The sequence below is a fragment of the Vanessa atalanta genome, chromosome 26, assembly GCF_905147765.1.
Source record: "Vanessa atalanta chromosome 26, ilVanAtal1.2, whole genome shotgun sequence".
Taxonomy (NCBI): domain Eukaryota; kingdom Metazoa; phylum Arthropoda; class Insecta; order Lepidoptera; family Nymphalidae; genus Vanessa; species Vanessa atalanta.
This window is the reverse complement of record NC_061896.1, coordinates 7460478-7476653: the sequence shown is the minus strand read 5'-3', so window position 1 is coordinate 7476653 and position 16176 is coordinate 7460478. Positions and strand designations below refer to the sequence as shown.

Below are 16176 nucleotides of genomic sequence, written 5' to 3'. Positions count from 1 at the left end.
TTGTGTGTAGAAAAATGTGAAAATTATGAAATAAAACTCAAAAAATGTGTATAAAACATATATTCAGGCACTTAACCGTAATTATAATTACACATACATTTAAACTAAATTCTCTCTAATAATACTCATTTAGGTACGTCGGTATTTCGTTTAATTAATTTAACAGTGGATTAAAATACCCACTGCCACTGAAAACCTTATCAAAATCAGTTCAATGATATCCAGGAGGTCCGTACACGGGCTTATAGCCGGAATTACCTTGAAAACCGGTTAATGAGCCGGAATAATCCGGTGTGTTGTAGTTATAACCTGAAAAAAAGGATGAAAAAATACATTTTGTCAGTATGCAGTTATACATACAGTTACGAAACAAACAAAGAAAAAACAAAACTGAAATTCATGACATTGAATTTATTCCCGTCCTTGGCAACGAGCTGGTGTTTTGATTTACCATATATTGCACAGGCAGTATGTATAACACAAATGAACTCTACAATAAACCAGCAATACTTAGTATAGCTTATTTACCATTGGTGAGCCGGTTTAGCTACAGGCACAAGTAACATATCATGGTTCCAATGTTGGTAGTTCATTGTTGATATAAGGAATGGTTAGTACTACTTACAGCGCCTATGTGGTGGTTTGGTGACCACTTACCATCAAATGGATCATTTTCCCGTCGAGGTATCTATGTTAAAAATAGGTAAATAATTTGTCAAAGAGATATTATGTGTATTCAACCTACACACGCCAAAACCTATACACATTTGAAAATATAATCAGAAAAAAATGTTTTGTTTATCATTTGTTCTGTTGAATAAATTACTCCCATTCTTATTTCCGATATATACCAACTTCCTAGCACTACCAATAGAATCCAACACACAACATCCATGCCAATAGAAGGCACAGAAATTTAACGTCCTTTGCAATGGATAGGAGAGTAAATACTGCCAGTTTCCCGATTTCGGAATACTATTGAGAAATTCTCCAAACATTTAATAAAGGCTAATCTCTCAAAGCTTTAATAGCGCATAGTATATCATTTATTATGCGGTATTTTAATTACAAATAACCAAAAGGTAACTTACCTTGATTGCTGGGTTCAGGATAACTTGCCTTTCCTTCATACCTTACATTCGCATGAAAACCAGTCTGCCAGTCCGCGTGATAAGTCACTGAAAAATATATTAACAGTGATTAATATAAAATTTTACTGTTATAAATAGTCATCGCTATACATCGTGTTAACCTAGTATCACATTGATAGACAAAATTTCATAATAATCGTTTAGGGCGTGAAATCGTAACAATCAGACAAACTTAGTTTCACATTTTTAATTTAAGTTAGGATATAGACATATTTCTAACTAGCCGAAACCGCGACTATACCTGACCGAAAATTATAAAAAAATATAGCATAAAACCCCCATTTTACATACATTGATTTATTTTCCATACAAACTTCCACAAGCATGATGAAAACCTATGTCCTTCCCTGTTACTTAAACTATTTCCATTACAAATTTCATCAAAATCGTAACAGCGGTTCAATCGTGAAGAGATAACAGACAGAGTTACTTTTGTAGTTTTAATATTGGTTGAGATACTACTTGAATCAAGCAATTAGGGAATCTTACCGATTTGTGTTCGTCCGTCTGGCAGCTGCACTCTATATTCACCTTGCACTACATTGCCATCCGACATCTCTCGACGATCGTAATCATTACCAGACTTAGCATCCTTCACTGAATAACCAAACTCATAAGACTTCGGCTGAAAATGTTTCAACATTGATTAATTTCCGAAACCACAAAATTACTCCATTTTTCCTGTGTGGATTAGATTCTATAATATAACCTTACAGACATTTTAATCCCTTAGATTTAGTTAAAAATTCATGAAAAGCATACAGTTATGGCAGTCTAACATATTCTACTTGGTATTAGGGCTTTGTGCCCGTCTAGGTAGGAATACCATACCATAGCAATAATTAGTATTATTGTGTTTCGATTTGAAGGATAAGTGAGCCAGTGTAACTTCAGGCACAAGGGACATAACATCCTTGTTTTAAGGAAGGGTTAATATTAAAGCGCCAATATCTATCGGCAGAGGTTTTTTGACATGAACATAGAAAAATATATATGACCTACCTAAATATAGAGTTTATGTGATCCAAATAGATCTACCAGTTTAAACATAACTCCCACTTTTTAAGTCGGTTAAGAATAAGTACAGACGATAAAAAATGTATAGAAATAGTCTTTTTTCACTTCCATGCAAGATTTTAATTGTATATAATTAATTAAAAAACTATTGACAATCATTAGTGTGAAAAGAAAGTAGCCTTTAACTTTAATGTTCCGAAAATAGATTCGTTATTGGTTTTTTAATTTTATTAATTCAGTTTTAATTTAGACTCTTGTATTTTGACATACGATTTAAATGATATACCAGTTATTTATTTACTTATGTATAAATAAGTGAGAAACTGATTAATGAGCCGTAGATAAACTTCGACTTCAGGTCAGGGACCGTAAAGAACATAGACTAATAGAGTTGCCTTACTTATTTTAGATGGTCAAAGTTTTTCATTAAAAATTAAAAGAGAAATATATAAAAAATTGATAAATTAATTAGTTGTCATTTGTATTAAATCTGTATATAGAATGTTTATCTGAATTATTTTATTTAAAATATTAAGTGTAGAGGTCACTACTATATTTACGCTTATCGTGTTCGCGTAGATATAGATAGATAGTAGATATCCCTTTGTTTGACCAAACATTTGGTCGCAAAAACATAATCGCAAATAACCAACTGAAATAAAAAAAAAAAACATTTTTTCAAATAACCTTACAAGCACTTTTGAGTCATTTCAAAAGGTTTAATTTATTGTTTAGAATGTTGAATCCGATGAAAAAACTGGTTGATTAATAGCTCAAAAATATCAACAACTTGCAACGTCAAGGGTACTAACATACCAAGAACAGACAGGCAGACAAACAAAATATTTGTGTTCTTTGATTTGTCATTGAAAAGTGAACCGAAAAGCGTACCGAAGCACTTTTTTATTTGTATTTTATGGCGTATTTGATTAAAGAAAGCAAAAATAGAATGTTCGTCCGAAAAAATATTTAATATTCCTATTTTAATTCCTTTGTCACTGGTAAATATATTTATGAGGTGAAAATTAAATAGTTTCTTATACTTAGAAAAGTATAAGACTTATTGCGAACCAAAATGCTTCTATTAGAGAAAAAATGAGTAATACTGAGTCAATTTACGAATAAAATTGAAAAATATATCGCATTCCGTACTTATCTTTATAATAACTATAGATGTAGTAATGAGTGTACATAAAAATCACTCAATAAATTATATTAATTATCTATATACGAATCGTGGTATCATAAAAACGTAACAACTTTAAAATGTCATATAACTCTTAACTATATAGAACTTTTCATTTCATTCCATGGACCATCATTAAATTAAAATAATTGTTGATTCTATCAAGAACAACCGACAAAAACTCAAATGATTAAAACTAATAATTAAAATTAATATATTAATTCAAAACGCAGTGACGGCTCTACGTATTCCTTATTCACCGTTAAATAGCTTTGTATAGTATCTGTCAAGAAGCACCGACAATAAACTCAGTAGAAACTCAAATACAAATAAATAAAATTAATATATGAAGTCAAATCGTAGCGACGACTCTACGTATTCCTTATTCATTGTTAAATAACTTTGTATACATTAGTACAATTTATTAGCTGAACATCAATCAACAAGTATAAACGGGTACGTTTTTAAATTATATATTTATAGTATTTTTAATTTAAAATGAAAAGTTGAACTGTCTATCAAACCAATTAGGGTTACCGTGGCCGTTCTTAAAAGTTTGTGTATAAGCACTACCAGAAAGAGTAGCACTACCTTTATTTAAATTCCGAGATGTGTCTGAGAATTGTGCACCAAAAAAAAACAAATATTGAGCCGACGGGGATTGAACCAAGGATGATATCGGTATTCTTATAAGCCACTAGACAAACGATGCAGTAAATAAGACATGTGAACCATGTTACAATATAGGGCTAGTAATATTCCTTGCTAAGTACGTTGGGAAAACGAATTTATTATTAATTTAATTATAAATTTACTATATAACCGTATACACTAAATTTACAATAATATCATTAATTAATAAGAATGTAGTGTTTCTGTAAACGATCAAACAGACATTATTGTCAAAATATTACAAATGAATCAGTTCATAAATCAACTTCTATTTTGCAGCTAAAATGCACCTGTTCCTGATTTTAGCAACAGCTGCAATCATACAAGCAGCAGTAATTAAGGAAGATGAGGTTAAACCGTGTGATGGAATCATAATAGACAATGTATACCATGAAATCGAAGAACTTAAAATAGATATCGATCGACCATACTCACTAGCTGTAGACTACAGCACCAACAGGGTTTATTTCAGCTACAGTCTGAATAAAGACGGTGATGTATTCAAAACTGCGTATGTTAATTTAAATACAAAAGAATTTGCTCATATAGAAGGTGTTAAAAACGGCTTCACTCAAGCAGTTGATCAGAAGAACCACGAAGTTTATATAGGTGGAAGTGATGGTATATACAAATATAATCACAAAACAAAATCAGCTGAATTTTTAGGTGTAAGAGATGCAGATATTTGGCACTTATTCTTCAAGGATGTGCTGTATTATTCAGTGTTTCCTTCACAGTTCTTATTTACTTACATCAACGGCCAATCAGTAAGATACAGAGACTTAGAAGATACCAAGGTTGATCAGTTTATTATTGACAATGAAGATGTTATATTTTTTACCAATACAACTGGATTATTTGGTCAAATGAAAGGAACGAAAGAAGCAACTTTGTATCACGAATTTAGTGATGTAGGTGTGAGAGGACTGGCAACGGACATCAATGGGGACATATTTGTGTGTCTTCCCGATGGCATTTATAAAGTTGATAAATCTGACGTTTCGTTGAGGAAAATGTTAGCAATTGATGACGTTTTCGGTTTGGCATTTGATAATGACAATAATATAGTTTACTCGGATGCCACTAAATTGATTCGACTCAAACCTAATAAGGATAAGACTTGTTAAACTTAAGTACGTAAAGACTTCTTTGTATAAACAATGACAATGAACGAAAATTCGAAGTCATGTTTAATATAACGCATTCCATTTCAATTTTACGATAAAAATAACTATCAGTATAAGTTAAAACTAAAGAAAATCACTACATTAAATGTTTTTGTAAATAGAAAAATCAATACTGAACTTTCATTACTTTCATCTAAATAATATGACTGAAAAAATGATACGTTATAAATTATTATATAAAGTGGAACAAGTACAAACGAACAAATAAGTGTATGAACTCCCTTAACTAGCATAATTATGATGAGCTGTTCAAAACGACCTCTACGCTTGTTTATAACAATTTTCTCAACACATCCGCAATGACAAATACCAAATGAGTAATTGTGAAAAATTCCAAAATTATACTTGTGTCTTATCTGTATAGACATACGTATCATAGTTGAATGCAGCTAACTCGTCTGAACGCAAACATTTAATCTGTTTTAACCTCAATGAGATAAAAGATTAAAACATTTACCATTGAAGTCAGTTTTAGACGTAAAGTGACTTTACGTGCACGTTTTGAAATCAGAAACAATGCTATCGATCATAGGTATCATAATTTCAGTGATAACAGTTTGTGTCAATGCTAAGATAAATATTTACGTCACAGACACACCAATAAAGAGGATCGGTACTAGATTATATAAACAAGAACTGCTTACAAATCAATTCAAAGACGTAAAAGAGTTAGCATATGATTCAGCGAGTAGAAATCTATACTTTATGTTCATGGATGACTCTATACAGAACTCGGGACGTGCTTTCATTAATATAATAACAAAAAGGGCAGTGAAAATCAATGGTATTGAAAGAAATAAAGCGACGGCCGTTGATCCAGATACCGGAGAAGTATATTTCGGTTCAGACGATGGTCTGTACAAGTACGATCCCATAGCAGAAGAAGCTACAAACATCGGCTTATACAATATGAATATATTCAAAATAGTTATAAGAAATAATGAAATGTATCTAATAGATGCAAATAATCACATGATATATAAAATATTTGACCAAGGTTTAAAAGCAGTGTTAGTTGGAAACATGAAAACAGTTATAGAATTCGATGTCGACTACAAGAAGAACATACATTTTGTGACTATGTGTGGTGTTTACTGTGCAATCGATGGCGTTGAAGTTGTTAAGAATAAAGATTTAAACGTAGTTTATCATTTTATATCTGATGAATACAAGACATTCGGTGTTACTGAAAGTGGATTGTACGAAATCGATTGTAAGAATGGAACAGCGAAGCACGTGGCTTTCTTAGATTTCTTCCCGCGTAGTATTATTTTTGGCGACTACGGCGATATATTTTATGCTGTAGACGATAATATATACAGGTTGAAACCAATTAACTCGTATACAATTTACAAAATACATAGACATAAGTCTTGAATCTTTATACTTTTTAACAACAACCAATTATGTACATAATTAAATAATTAAAATTAGCTTTTAAATTTTTTATTGATTTTATTTTATAAAACATTTTTAAATATTCATTTAAATATATGTAAAGTTATCTATTTTACCGTATTTGTGAATGTGTAATATTTTCGTGTGTTTGTGTGCGTGTCTATCAAGACCCTCGAAATTGTTGTGTCCAATACACTGCATTGAAGCGGTATTTATTATTAATGCCAATAATGTTTATATATCTACTCTAGTCTACTAGATGTTAGTTATGAGATGCATCTACAATATATATCTCAATTATAAATCATTTAGTATTTTTGATATATATTCATTATTTTTATGTTATTATTGAGGTTATTCCAATATATTGAATTATTATTAGTTATTCCACTTTTCATTTCAAATATATATCGAGTATACCTCGATAAATAATGTGAGTATAGAAGGAACATTTAAACAAAATCTGGTTAGTAAAAAATTAATTTAAAAAACCCACTGCTGGATGAAATCCTCCTCTGCATTTGAGGATAAGGCTTAGAGTTTATTCTATTCTGCTGTTCCAATGTGAAATATATACACGTACGTGATAATTTTCAATTAACACAAGCAGTATCCTAACGCTTTAACGTTGAATGCGGAGCACGAAAAGACATAAACACAAATGATGCACATTCAACGGTAAATGAATCAAACCTCCAATATTGGGCTAAGGTTCACGGGTTCCAATCCGTTCTATCTCAGGTTATTAAGAAGTTATCACTTAAATACATACCACTTCATTCTCATTTCCATGATGGTGGCTATGGTGATTGTCATAATTATGATTATTACTCTGCCTATGGTCATAATTGTGACCATTTCCAGTGAAAGAGTTCGGCGGCAGGTAACTGCTGGGTAAATTTAAACCTGGAATGTTTAAATATAATTAATAAGATTTATCTAATTCTATATTTAATACTAGTGTCGACCACAGCTTCAGTCGTTCATTTTGCGTTGATCGTAAGGTGCTAGGTATAAAAAAGAAAATTATTATAATCTTGATGATTGACTCCCAGGAAGGACATCTCATTCCAAATTTCATCAAATTCGTCGGTCAAACCAAGGAATGGTTTGACCGTGAAAGAGCAACAAACAGAGTTACTTTCGCATTTATGATATTAGTATCGACTTGTATAGAATAAATTCTACAAAAGCATAAGAAAAATAATGTAATCTTAATCTCAAGTTAAAATAGAAATATGTTACATACTTGTTTTCGATGGCAAATAACTGCTACTAGGCGTGTTAAATGTATTCGAATGATAGTTGTTTGGTTCATAGTGGTATCCTTGCACTGGCGGCTCACAGTGAACCAATGCAATCAGGCTCAAAGTGACGCAAAAAATCTGAAACAAAACATATTTTAATTGACTTATTTCATTACTCTATTGATATTATTTATTAAACTTGAAATTGTTTTTATATTAATAATTATAACTAAATAATTTTACACTAATTTATATTGGTTGATGATATTCTTCTGAGATATTAGTTGTTTAGTTAAAGAAGGAGTATCTGCACTGCATCAGAATTATTATAAACTTACAGAGGTACAGTCTCTATTTCCTCAGTTGTGCAATCTGTTTTTTTTTGTACTTTGTACAATATGGGCCACTTGTTAGTAAGTGGTCACTACCACGATTCTGCAACGATCAGTCGTAGTCTCATACCACAAACATCCAAACCCAAGACAACATAGAAAACGAATGAACGCCGCGATTCTAACCTGAGACCTTGGAGTGGCGTACCCATGAAAACTGGTGTACACACTACTCGACCACGGAGGTCGTATCTGTATCATAGTCACAAATATTAACAATTCCTTATAACGTCAATGCACTGCCAAACTAAAGCATAAAGCAAGTTAAAAAAGCGTCGATAGCGCAATGGTTTACGGGCCGCCTTGCGATTTAAACAGTCACAGCATCGTTGCTGACCCCTTGGGCTATTGTTGTCCCCACTCCTAACACAAGTGATTAACTTAAAAGGAGGGGTAAATTGGAATATTAGTAATTCCTTAATTAATTTGGGGCATTGCTAGTATTCTTTACTTTAGAATCTTAAGAACCTTATACTATCAGATTCGTTTCGTGAATAAATTACCCGGCCTTCATTGATAGAGTTTTCGCACTGATTTGTGGTAAACTCTTACATTATTTTCACTATTATCCAACAATTAAATTGATATTTATCTGATGAACCGAGATATATATAAAGCTAGGTCATGTTACATAGTTGCTGCCATGGGAATATCACTTCCGTGACTTAATTGCGACGGACGGACTATTGTGTAGTCCAGTTAACTAGTATTTAGGTAATGTTTGAATGACCAGTTGTAAAGATTTAATTTTAGATAATTTTCCTTCTTTTTTTTTGAAGAACAGCGCACGTGCATTAATTCGACGAACAAATTATTAGAATGAACCTCTTTCTTTTAAGCCATTGTCATCTAAAAAATCAATAAACTAAAACAGATTATGTTTAATATATGTTATTATTTGTTTTGAAACAAAATTGTAAACGCCCGGACAGGGACTTGAACCCTGGACCCTTGGATTAAAAGTCCAATGCTCTACCGACTGAGCTATCCGGGCTACAGTTGCACACGTATAAAGTACTTTATTAAAGAATTCCATGGGCCACGAGGGAGTATAATAAGAGGCAAGGGATGAAACATCTTAAGAATGGATTCCATGGTTAATGGCTCCTTTACAGAGCAATAGCTCAATTTTTTTTACCACCAATTTACAAAACGTTGTTCAAAGTCAAATTACCTAGTTTTGGCTTTAGTTAGAGCGCTTATCGACAAAGATTTATTTTAAAATATATAGAAATGACATTTGTATTATATTTAAACCTTACCGCTTGAGCAGGTTGAATAAAAAAGCAATACACCACAGAATTACTTCTTAGGCTACGGTAAGAGGGCATTTTGAACGCTCAAACATAAAATCACGCGTCACACATACGAGTATAAACGCGCTCGCACGCTTACACACGACCACGCACGCGCCTTATCCTACTCATATAAATACACACACAAGCAATATTTTTTTCACACTCATAAAATAAATTTATGTACCTAAATATATAATAATGGATTTTAACATAAAGTCTGAAACTAAACAAAAAAATTCTCACACACAGGAAACTTTCCTCTCGTAATCGTTGTGATTACTTTAAAATAATTGTGATTGTATTACCAAATAAAACTTTCTCCTTTCTTCTTAAGAAAACATTGTATGAAGTCACATTAACTTTTTTATATACTTTATCTACTAGTGTCCACCCGCGGCCTTGCCTGGTGTAAGGAGGGGAAGGATGCAGTGCAGTTAGTATTCTATATCATTATCTGTATGACATATATATATATATATATATATATATATATATATATATATATATATATATCTGACAAAGTATATTTCAAATTTCAAGATCATCTGTTGAATTGTTAAGACGTGATAGCGTAACAAACAAATAAACAAACTAAATTTCATATTTATTATATCGTTTAGGATATATACACTGATATTATAAATGAGAAATTAAGATTACTGTCTATCCGTCTGTCTGTCTGTTGCTTTTTCACGACCAAACCACTGAAACGATGCTAGCAAGTTTGAAATGCTGACGACAAACACCAAATACACGAGCAACGCTACGGGCGACAACTACTATTGTATTTTTTTTTATATAGGTATGTTGGGCAAATATCCCACTACATATTAGTGTGAAAGTGGTAAAATTGCCAACATCCACACAAATTGCCGCATTGTATATTTTTTTTTATAGAGGTAGGTTGGGCAAATATTCCTCCATATATTAGTGTGAAAGTGGTAACATTGCCAATATCCATACATATTGCCGCTCTAATAAATTTTAACCATTTCTTACATCGCCAATGCGTCATTAACGTTAGAAGCAAATTTCCCTTCTGCTATGATTCTAACGAGAAGAGCCAGTAAGGAACTCGGTGGTTACCTTCTCTTTTCCACCATTTTAATAACATAAGTATTTCATGTCTATAAAGTTGAATTAAATTTATATATATCCTGACCGAAATTCAAGAAATATAATACTTGTATTGTATGTTTCTTATTTATATTTTGTTGACATGATATTTAAGTTTATTAATAGGCCAAGTTAAATTTTACTAACATAGGATAAAAAGTGAGCTGTCTTGTCTATGCCTATATTGTTTGTGTTCTTGGGTTAATCGTTCTATACAAAGGTACCTAACCTAAAAAACATCATTCCTTATACCTATATTTGTCCTTTAATATAAACGTTTTTTTTAGTTCCTATGAACAGGACATGTAGCCAGTACCTAAATGATAAAATGACTTAACCTATAATCGAACCTAGTACAACGCTGACCACTTCCACGAACAATTTCTACTTATTATTCTTAAGTAATCGACAATCCGTGAGACATAAATTTGCATATAATGTGTCTATTTAAATCAGCGGAGAGAATTCACCGGTTCATGGGACCCATTGTTTAACTACTCCACGTAACATAGGACCTAGGTAGAAACTAGGTAGGCTAGGTTACATAAATATTGTCCAGCCCCTTGAATGGAACACACGGTTCTGTAATAATTAAACATTCTGTATTCAGACTCGCCTGCCTTTTTTTTATTACGCAGGGATAATTTTATTAAAGTTACATAGGGCCCAAGGGCAACTTGTATCCAATTTACGTTTTTACTCATCCTCTAAAATCCCTGCGATGAAAGTCTTCTGCATGAATTGAAGGAGCTAACGGATCGTTTCTACTAATCATACGCACCCAGTCTCGTGTATCTCAATGAGCAGAAGTCATCAATGGGGAGCGACTCGAGTCTCAAGTCGTTTCTCACCCAGATAAACTATCAAAACATATACCTATGTCTACGTCATATATACTTGTGAAGATTTAACCAAAACTTATCTATTAGATAACCGCTAAAGCATTATTAACAGCACTTATTTAGGTATACATTTTAAGAGTTGCAATGATCCAGTGACTAAGACACTCGACTTTTAAACGCAGGGCTATATTTAGGGTAGGACAACCAGGGCAACTGCCCTGGGGTCTTTACATGAGGGGGCCCCACAACAGAAATTCGAATATAGTAAAATAATAATAATGTTACTTATAATTGTTTTAAAAGTTACCGATACGAGTAAATAAATTATAGCCTACTAATTGAAATTTAAATATTTTAATGAATTGTTTCATAATATAATTATTAGGGTCTCCACGCCCCTGTTAGTCTAGGGCCAACGCTCCTTTAAATCCAACTCTGTTTAAACGATGACTGCGGGTTCAAAAATGATTGATTTATTGAATTTTAAATATTTATTCACTAGTTGTGCCTCGCATCTCGCTCTTTGCGCTTTATAATAGAATTAATGTATACATTTCATGCACGTTATAATTACTCGCCTAAAGCTTGCCCAAATGTATGTTGTTATCCTTCGAAGGTTATGATAATTGCTCCGCCATTAATAGTCGAGGCATACGATTTACAGCCTAAAAATGATTTCATCAGACTATATCATGCAAAAATAATTACACAATACCGACTAGTAGTACAATTTTTTTTTTAATTATCGCGTTTAACAATCAATTACCATGGCGATCGAATGAGGACTTGATATGTAGCAGCGGAATCCAACGGTATATTAAACTACAAATGTTTACTGACCTAGCGACTTTATGCGCGCGAATTTGATAAACTTTACCTACAGCGCACAAAACGCCACCCCGATCACCACCCGCCACGTTGTCCTTCCCGGGAACTCAAACTATCTCGATAATAAATTTTATCTATATAGGTCCAGCGGTTTCAGCGTGAAGAGTTAACAGACAAAGCTACTTTTACATAAATTATAATATTAGTATTGACAGGAATATTATAAAAAAAAAATCTCCATGAACCAAACTAAACAGGTTAGGTTGAAACATAATTAAATTATACTTTCAGTATATTTTTAAATATCACATACTTATTATAATAATATAAAGACAAAACTTATAAAGACAAACATTTTGTTACAGCGCTGATACGTATATATGTACATTTAAATATTGCTTTCGTTAGATCCAATGACAATTGATGACGTCATAATGTAGCAGTTAACAATTCATTTAAGTGATATTTTTTTTATGGCATTGGTTGGCGGACTAGCCCATATGGCCACCTGATGGTAAGTGTTCACCACCGCCCATAGACAAAGGCGCTGTAAGAAATATTAACCATTAATTACGTCACCAATGCGCCACCAACCTTGGGAACTAAGATGTTATGTCCCTTGTGCCTGTGATTACACTGGCTCAATCACCCTTCTAACCGGAACAAAACAATACATGTACTGTTATTTGGCGGTATAATATCTGATGAGTGGGTGGTACCTACCCAGACGGGCTTGCACAAAGCCCTACCAAGTAAATATATATAATATATAATATAATTATATTGCAGAATTTCAATAACTTTTATTCCTGAGCGTAATTAATAAAAGCGAAATTATTTAAGCAATTATTATTTCAGCAGCATTTAAATTTTTAATATAGTGTATTTTTTTTTAATTCAGTCATTGTGGCCTTCATTTAACTAATAACTACAGAAGTGGAGCAACAGTGGGTTCTAGGAGCATTTATTTGGTACATAATTGAATAAAAAAAATGATATATAAAAAAGTTGCGTGTCCAAAATCATTATCGAAATCAAACAATAAATATGAAGGCCAAAACTCATAATGCCTAGTGTATACATGTGAACTATTCATCAAACCGACAAAAGATTTTTTTCCCTTACATATTTAATAATACAGTGACCGTTATTAATAAATAATAAGAAAACAATTATCTAATAATTAAATATAGAAAAGGATATAGTTTACGTAAAACCTATACAACCAACTCCCCCCTTCCCTTTTCTAAAGCGAAGTCTATTCATATAAATATAAATTGTCGTATTGGTCAATTTTTTGACGAATATGAATTTCAATGACAAAATACCCAAAGTGTATTTCACGACAATGTTGTAACTCAAATGTAATGTGCCTAATATCCGTTAAAAATAACAGTCATACAAATTGCTATTTTTATGTATGCATTACGATATTGCGTTACCATTTTTATGTCACTCATTGTATTTTTATTGATAACTAGCTAATGGTCTACGTTGCAATGTCCATTTAAATTTTCTGTAAAAAATTCGACAATTACACTTTTTGTCCTTTAACGATACTATTACTAAAGCATTCTCTCGTTGATCAAATGCTTACTGGAGATCCTGGCTTCAAGGTCCCAATAAGAACTTATATCGTTTCCCTATCAAAACTCTAAGTGGAAGTTAGCAGGGCTCTAATAAACCATAATCGAAAACCATTTATTTTGGACTCGAACTCTCTCCTGTCGTGGACCCGTCAAACTATGATGATCTCCTGATCAGTTTATTCTCCGTAGATATTGTGTAATATATTATACATATTTGTTGCTCAACGACATTCAAAATTACGTGACATATTTAAAAAACTATATTAAAACTTATCTCTATAAATGGGCCAACGCAGTTTTTTCCTGAGATTACCGCGTTCAAACAAACAAATTGATACTTTACTAGCCCCGTCTTCGCACGGGTGCAATACTGATACTAAATATACTACAGAATGTCATTATATACAAAGTCCATAGCTTTTTATCATTAGACAATACAAACCGCTACGTATTATATTTTAAATCTGTAATATCTTCGAAAATATTAATTTAAATTACACGCTGTAATTATATTGATCTATATAAAATGCACAATGTATTTAAGGTACTTTACTGGATAAAGGTTAATGCTGTATTGCTTAAAATCGCTTCGAAAATAATCCATTATTTCTCGTATAAAGTAAAGAATAAGAAATGGTTATTGTAGGTTATCCCTAAAAGATAGACATTTACCATCGCGGACGTTTTTGTAGACCTTTTTAAGGTGTACATAATTTTGATCTATCTCGTAGTGTTCAGCCAGCGTTTGTAATGTAAGCGCTAAAAATGTGTTTACATTGACATTACAATAAAAACCTCTAAAATCATCTGTGTTTCTCTACTATATTATGCATGTAATTATACTATCTATTAAAAAAAAATCCGTTGTGTAATTTTAAATATCTAAGCATACACAGGGACAGACCTCGGTAAGCGACTTTATTTTATACTATGTAATGTTGATAAAATAGTTATATTTGTTATTATTTAATAGAAATCAGAAACTGTTACCTTGAAATGGGTCATGATGGAGTTGATATTCTGTAACAAAAAACAATTACACAATAAATAAACTAATTATATTTTCCTATCCTTATATTTCATGTACTGGAAATTAGCAATGTTTAGACTCTCGTGCCTCGGAAAGCACGAAAAGTCGTTAGTCCTGCGCCTAAGTTTACTTCAGTCGTATCTGATTGCGGTCCCATCCCGTAAATAGAGAGTTTCAGGTATATTATGTTTGCGCCAATACTTAAGACCTACCACCGTGATTAAAGTTATAAAAACTTATAAAACAGATATTATAAAAGATAATAAATCACGCATTAATAATGAAAGGCAAAAACATTCTTCGAACATAAAAAAAAGCTTTTAAAAAGCATGGATGCTGTATAACAATAGCTAGCGTAAAAAGAAATTCGATATTAAACATCTGATGTTATTTTGTAACGGTGCTTTTAAATAGATTTCTTTCTAGTCTAATTTAAAAGAAGCTTTATTACAAATAAGTATATCACAAAATATCATTGTGTATCAAACTGGGTCATCTATAGCCAATTCCAATCTAAATAGGAAGAAAAATAAACAAAACTTAGATTTACGTATAAAGCGTTTTGCTAATAAAATTCAGCTATATTGTGCACTACTAAGAGTTTATGATTAATATATCTTTATAAATAATACAACTATAAGACTTTAATAGTGATATTCACATAAATAATTAGAGCAAGGATATTTTTAATAATATCGCAATAAATGTGCGCTCTAAAGGCGAGGGTTCCGTGCTCAAAGACGTCCATGTCACTTTAACTTTACTTCCAAAATTTCGATAACCGTTTCGTCGATGTTTAAAACGCTATTTTTTCGAATCCATAGTGAATATCAAACATTAATCAAGCTCTCGACCAACGACATCGCGTCAATTTGCTGTCAAATGTTGTTTATATCGTTATTCTTCTCTCATGATTGGAATAGATTATAAGTCAATAAACACGGCTCAGAACATTCATACTGGATCAATTAGCAATAACATAAGTAGGTACTTCAATTAACACCGCGAGGCCTAGTCCAATTATACAATATTTCTGTAACAGTACGTCACGTCCGACTTACGTCATAGTGCTGTAACCCCCGATAACAGCTGAAACGTTTCGATGCGATTCGGTTCATTTGTAACATTATGAGCGAAATCTACACTATGACGAATTGAGAAATACGCTATTGTATACGAAACACGAAGATTTGATAATAGAAAGATGGCAGATGAAATGACTC

The 16176-nt window shown here is 32.1% G+C and overlaps 3 protein-coding genes and 1 non-coding gene across 4 annotated transcripts; 2 read left to right on the top strand and 2 right to left on the bottom strand.

Moving 5' to 3' along the window:
* Positions 1–151: 151 nt before the first annotated feature.
* On the bottom strand, positions 152–14928 carry LOC125073892 (pro-resilin-like). Its single transcript, XM_047684975.1, has 6 exons — positions 14914–14928; positions 7861–7996; positions 7384–7517; positions 1641–1776; positions 1092–1178; positions 152–309 (listed from the first exon to the last, which is right to left on the bottom strand). Exons 1-6 carry the CDS (start codon positions 14926–14928, stop codon positions 212–214), a joined length of 606 nt encoding a protein of 201 aa, XP_047540931.1. The 3' UTR covers positions 152–211.
* LOC125074025 lies at positions 3574–6658 on the top strand. The gene is made up of 2 exons (XM_047685202.1): positions 3574–3586; positions 5315–6658. Exon 2 carries the CDS (start codon positions 5730–5732, stop codon positions 6588–6590), a length of 861 nt encoding a protein of 286 aa, XP_047541158.1. The 5' UTR covers positions 3574–3586; positions 5315–5729; the 3' UTR covers positions 6591–6658.
* On the top strand, positions 3681–5321 carry LOC125074026 (ommochrome-binding protein-like). Its single transcript, XM_047685204.1, has 2 exons — positions 3681–3810; positions 4306–5321. The coding sequence occupies exon 2, from the start codon at positions 4311–4313 to the stop codon at positions 5151–5153; it is 843 nt and encodes a 280-aa protein (XP_047541160.1). The 5' UTR covers positions 3681–3810; positions 4306–4310; the 3' UTR covers positions 5154–5321.
* On the bottom strand, positions 9172–9244 carry Trnak-uuu. The gene has a single exon. It is a non-coding gene; the product is annotated as a tRNA-Lys (tRNA).
* Positions 14929–16176: the final 1248 nt, after the last annotated feature.

What these genes read in the sequence shown, in the direction of transcription:
- LOC125074026 (XM_047685204.1), top strand. Translation starts at nt 4,311, where the DNA reads ATGCACCTGTTCCTGATTTTAGCAACAGCTGCAATCATACAAGCAGCA.
- LOC125074025 (XM_047685202.1), top strand. Translation starts at nt 5,730, where the DNA reads ATGCTATCGATCATAGGTATCATAATTTCAGTGATAACAGTTTGTGTC.
- LOC125073892 (XM_047684975.1), bottom strand. An exon ending in TTATTTGCCATCGAAAACAA is followed by an intron (nt 7,518 to 7,860) that starts GTATGTAACATA and finishes TAAACATTCCAG; the next exon opens with GTTTAAATTTACCCAGCAGT. An exon ending in ATGGAAATGAGAATGAAGTG is followed by an intron (nt 1,777 to 7,383) that starts GTATGTATTTAA and finishes AAACATTTTCAG; the next exon opens with CCGAAGTCTTATGAGTTTGG.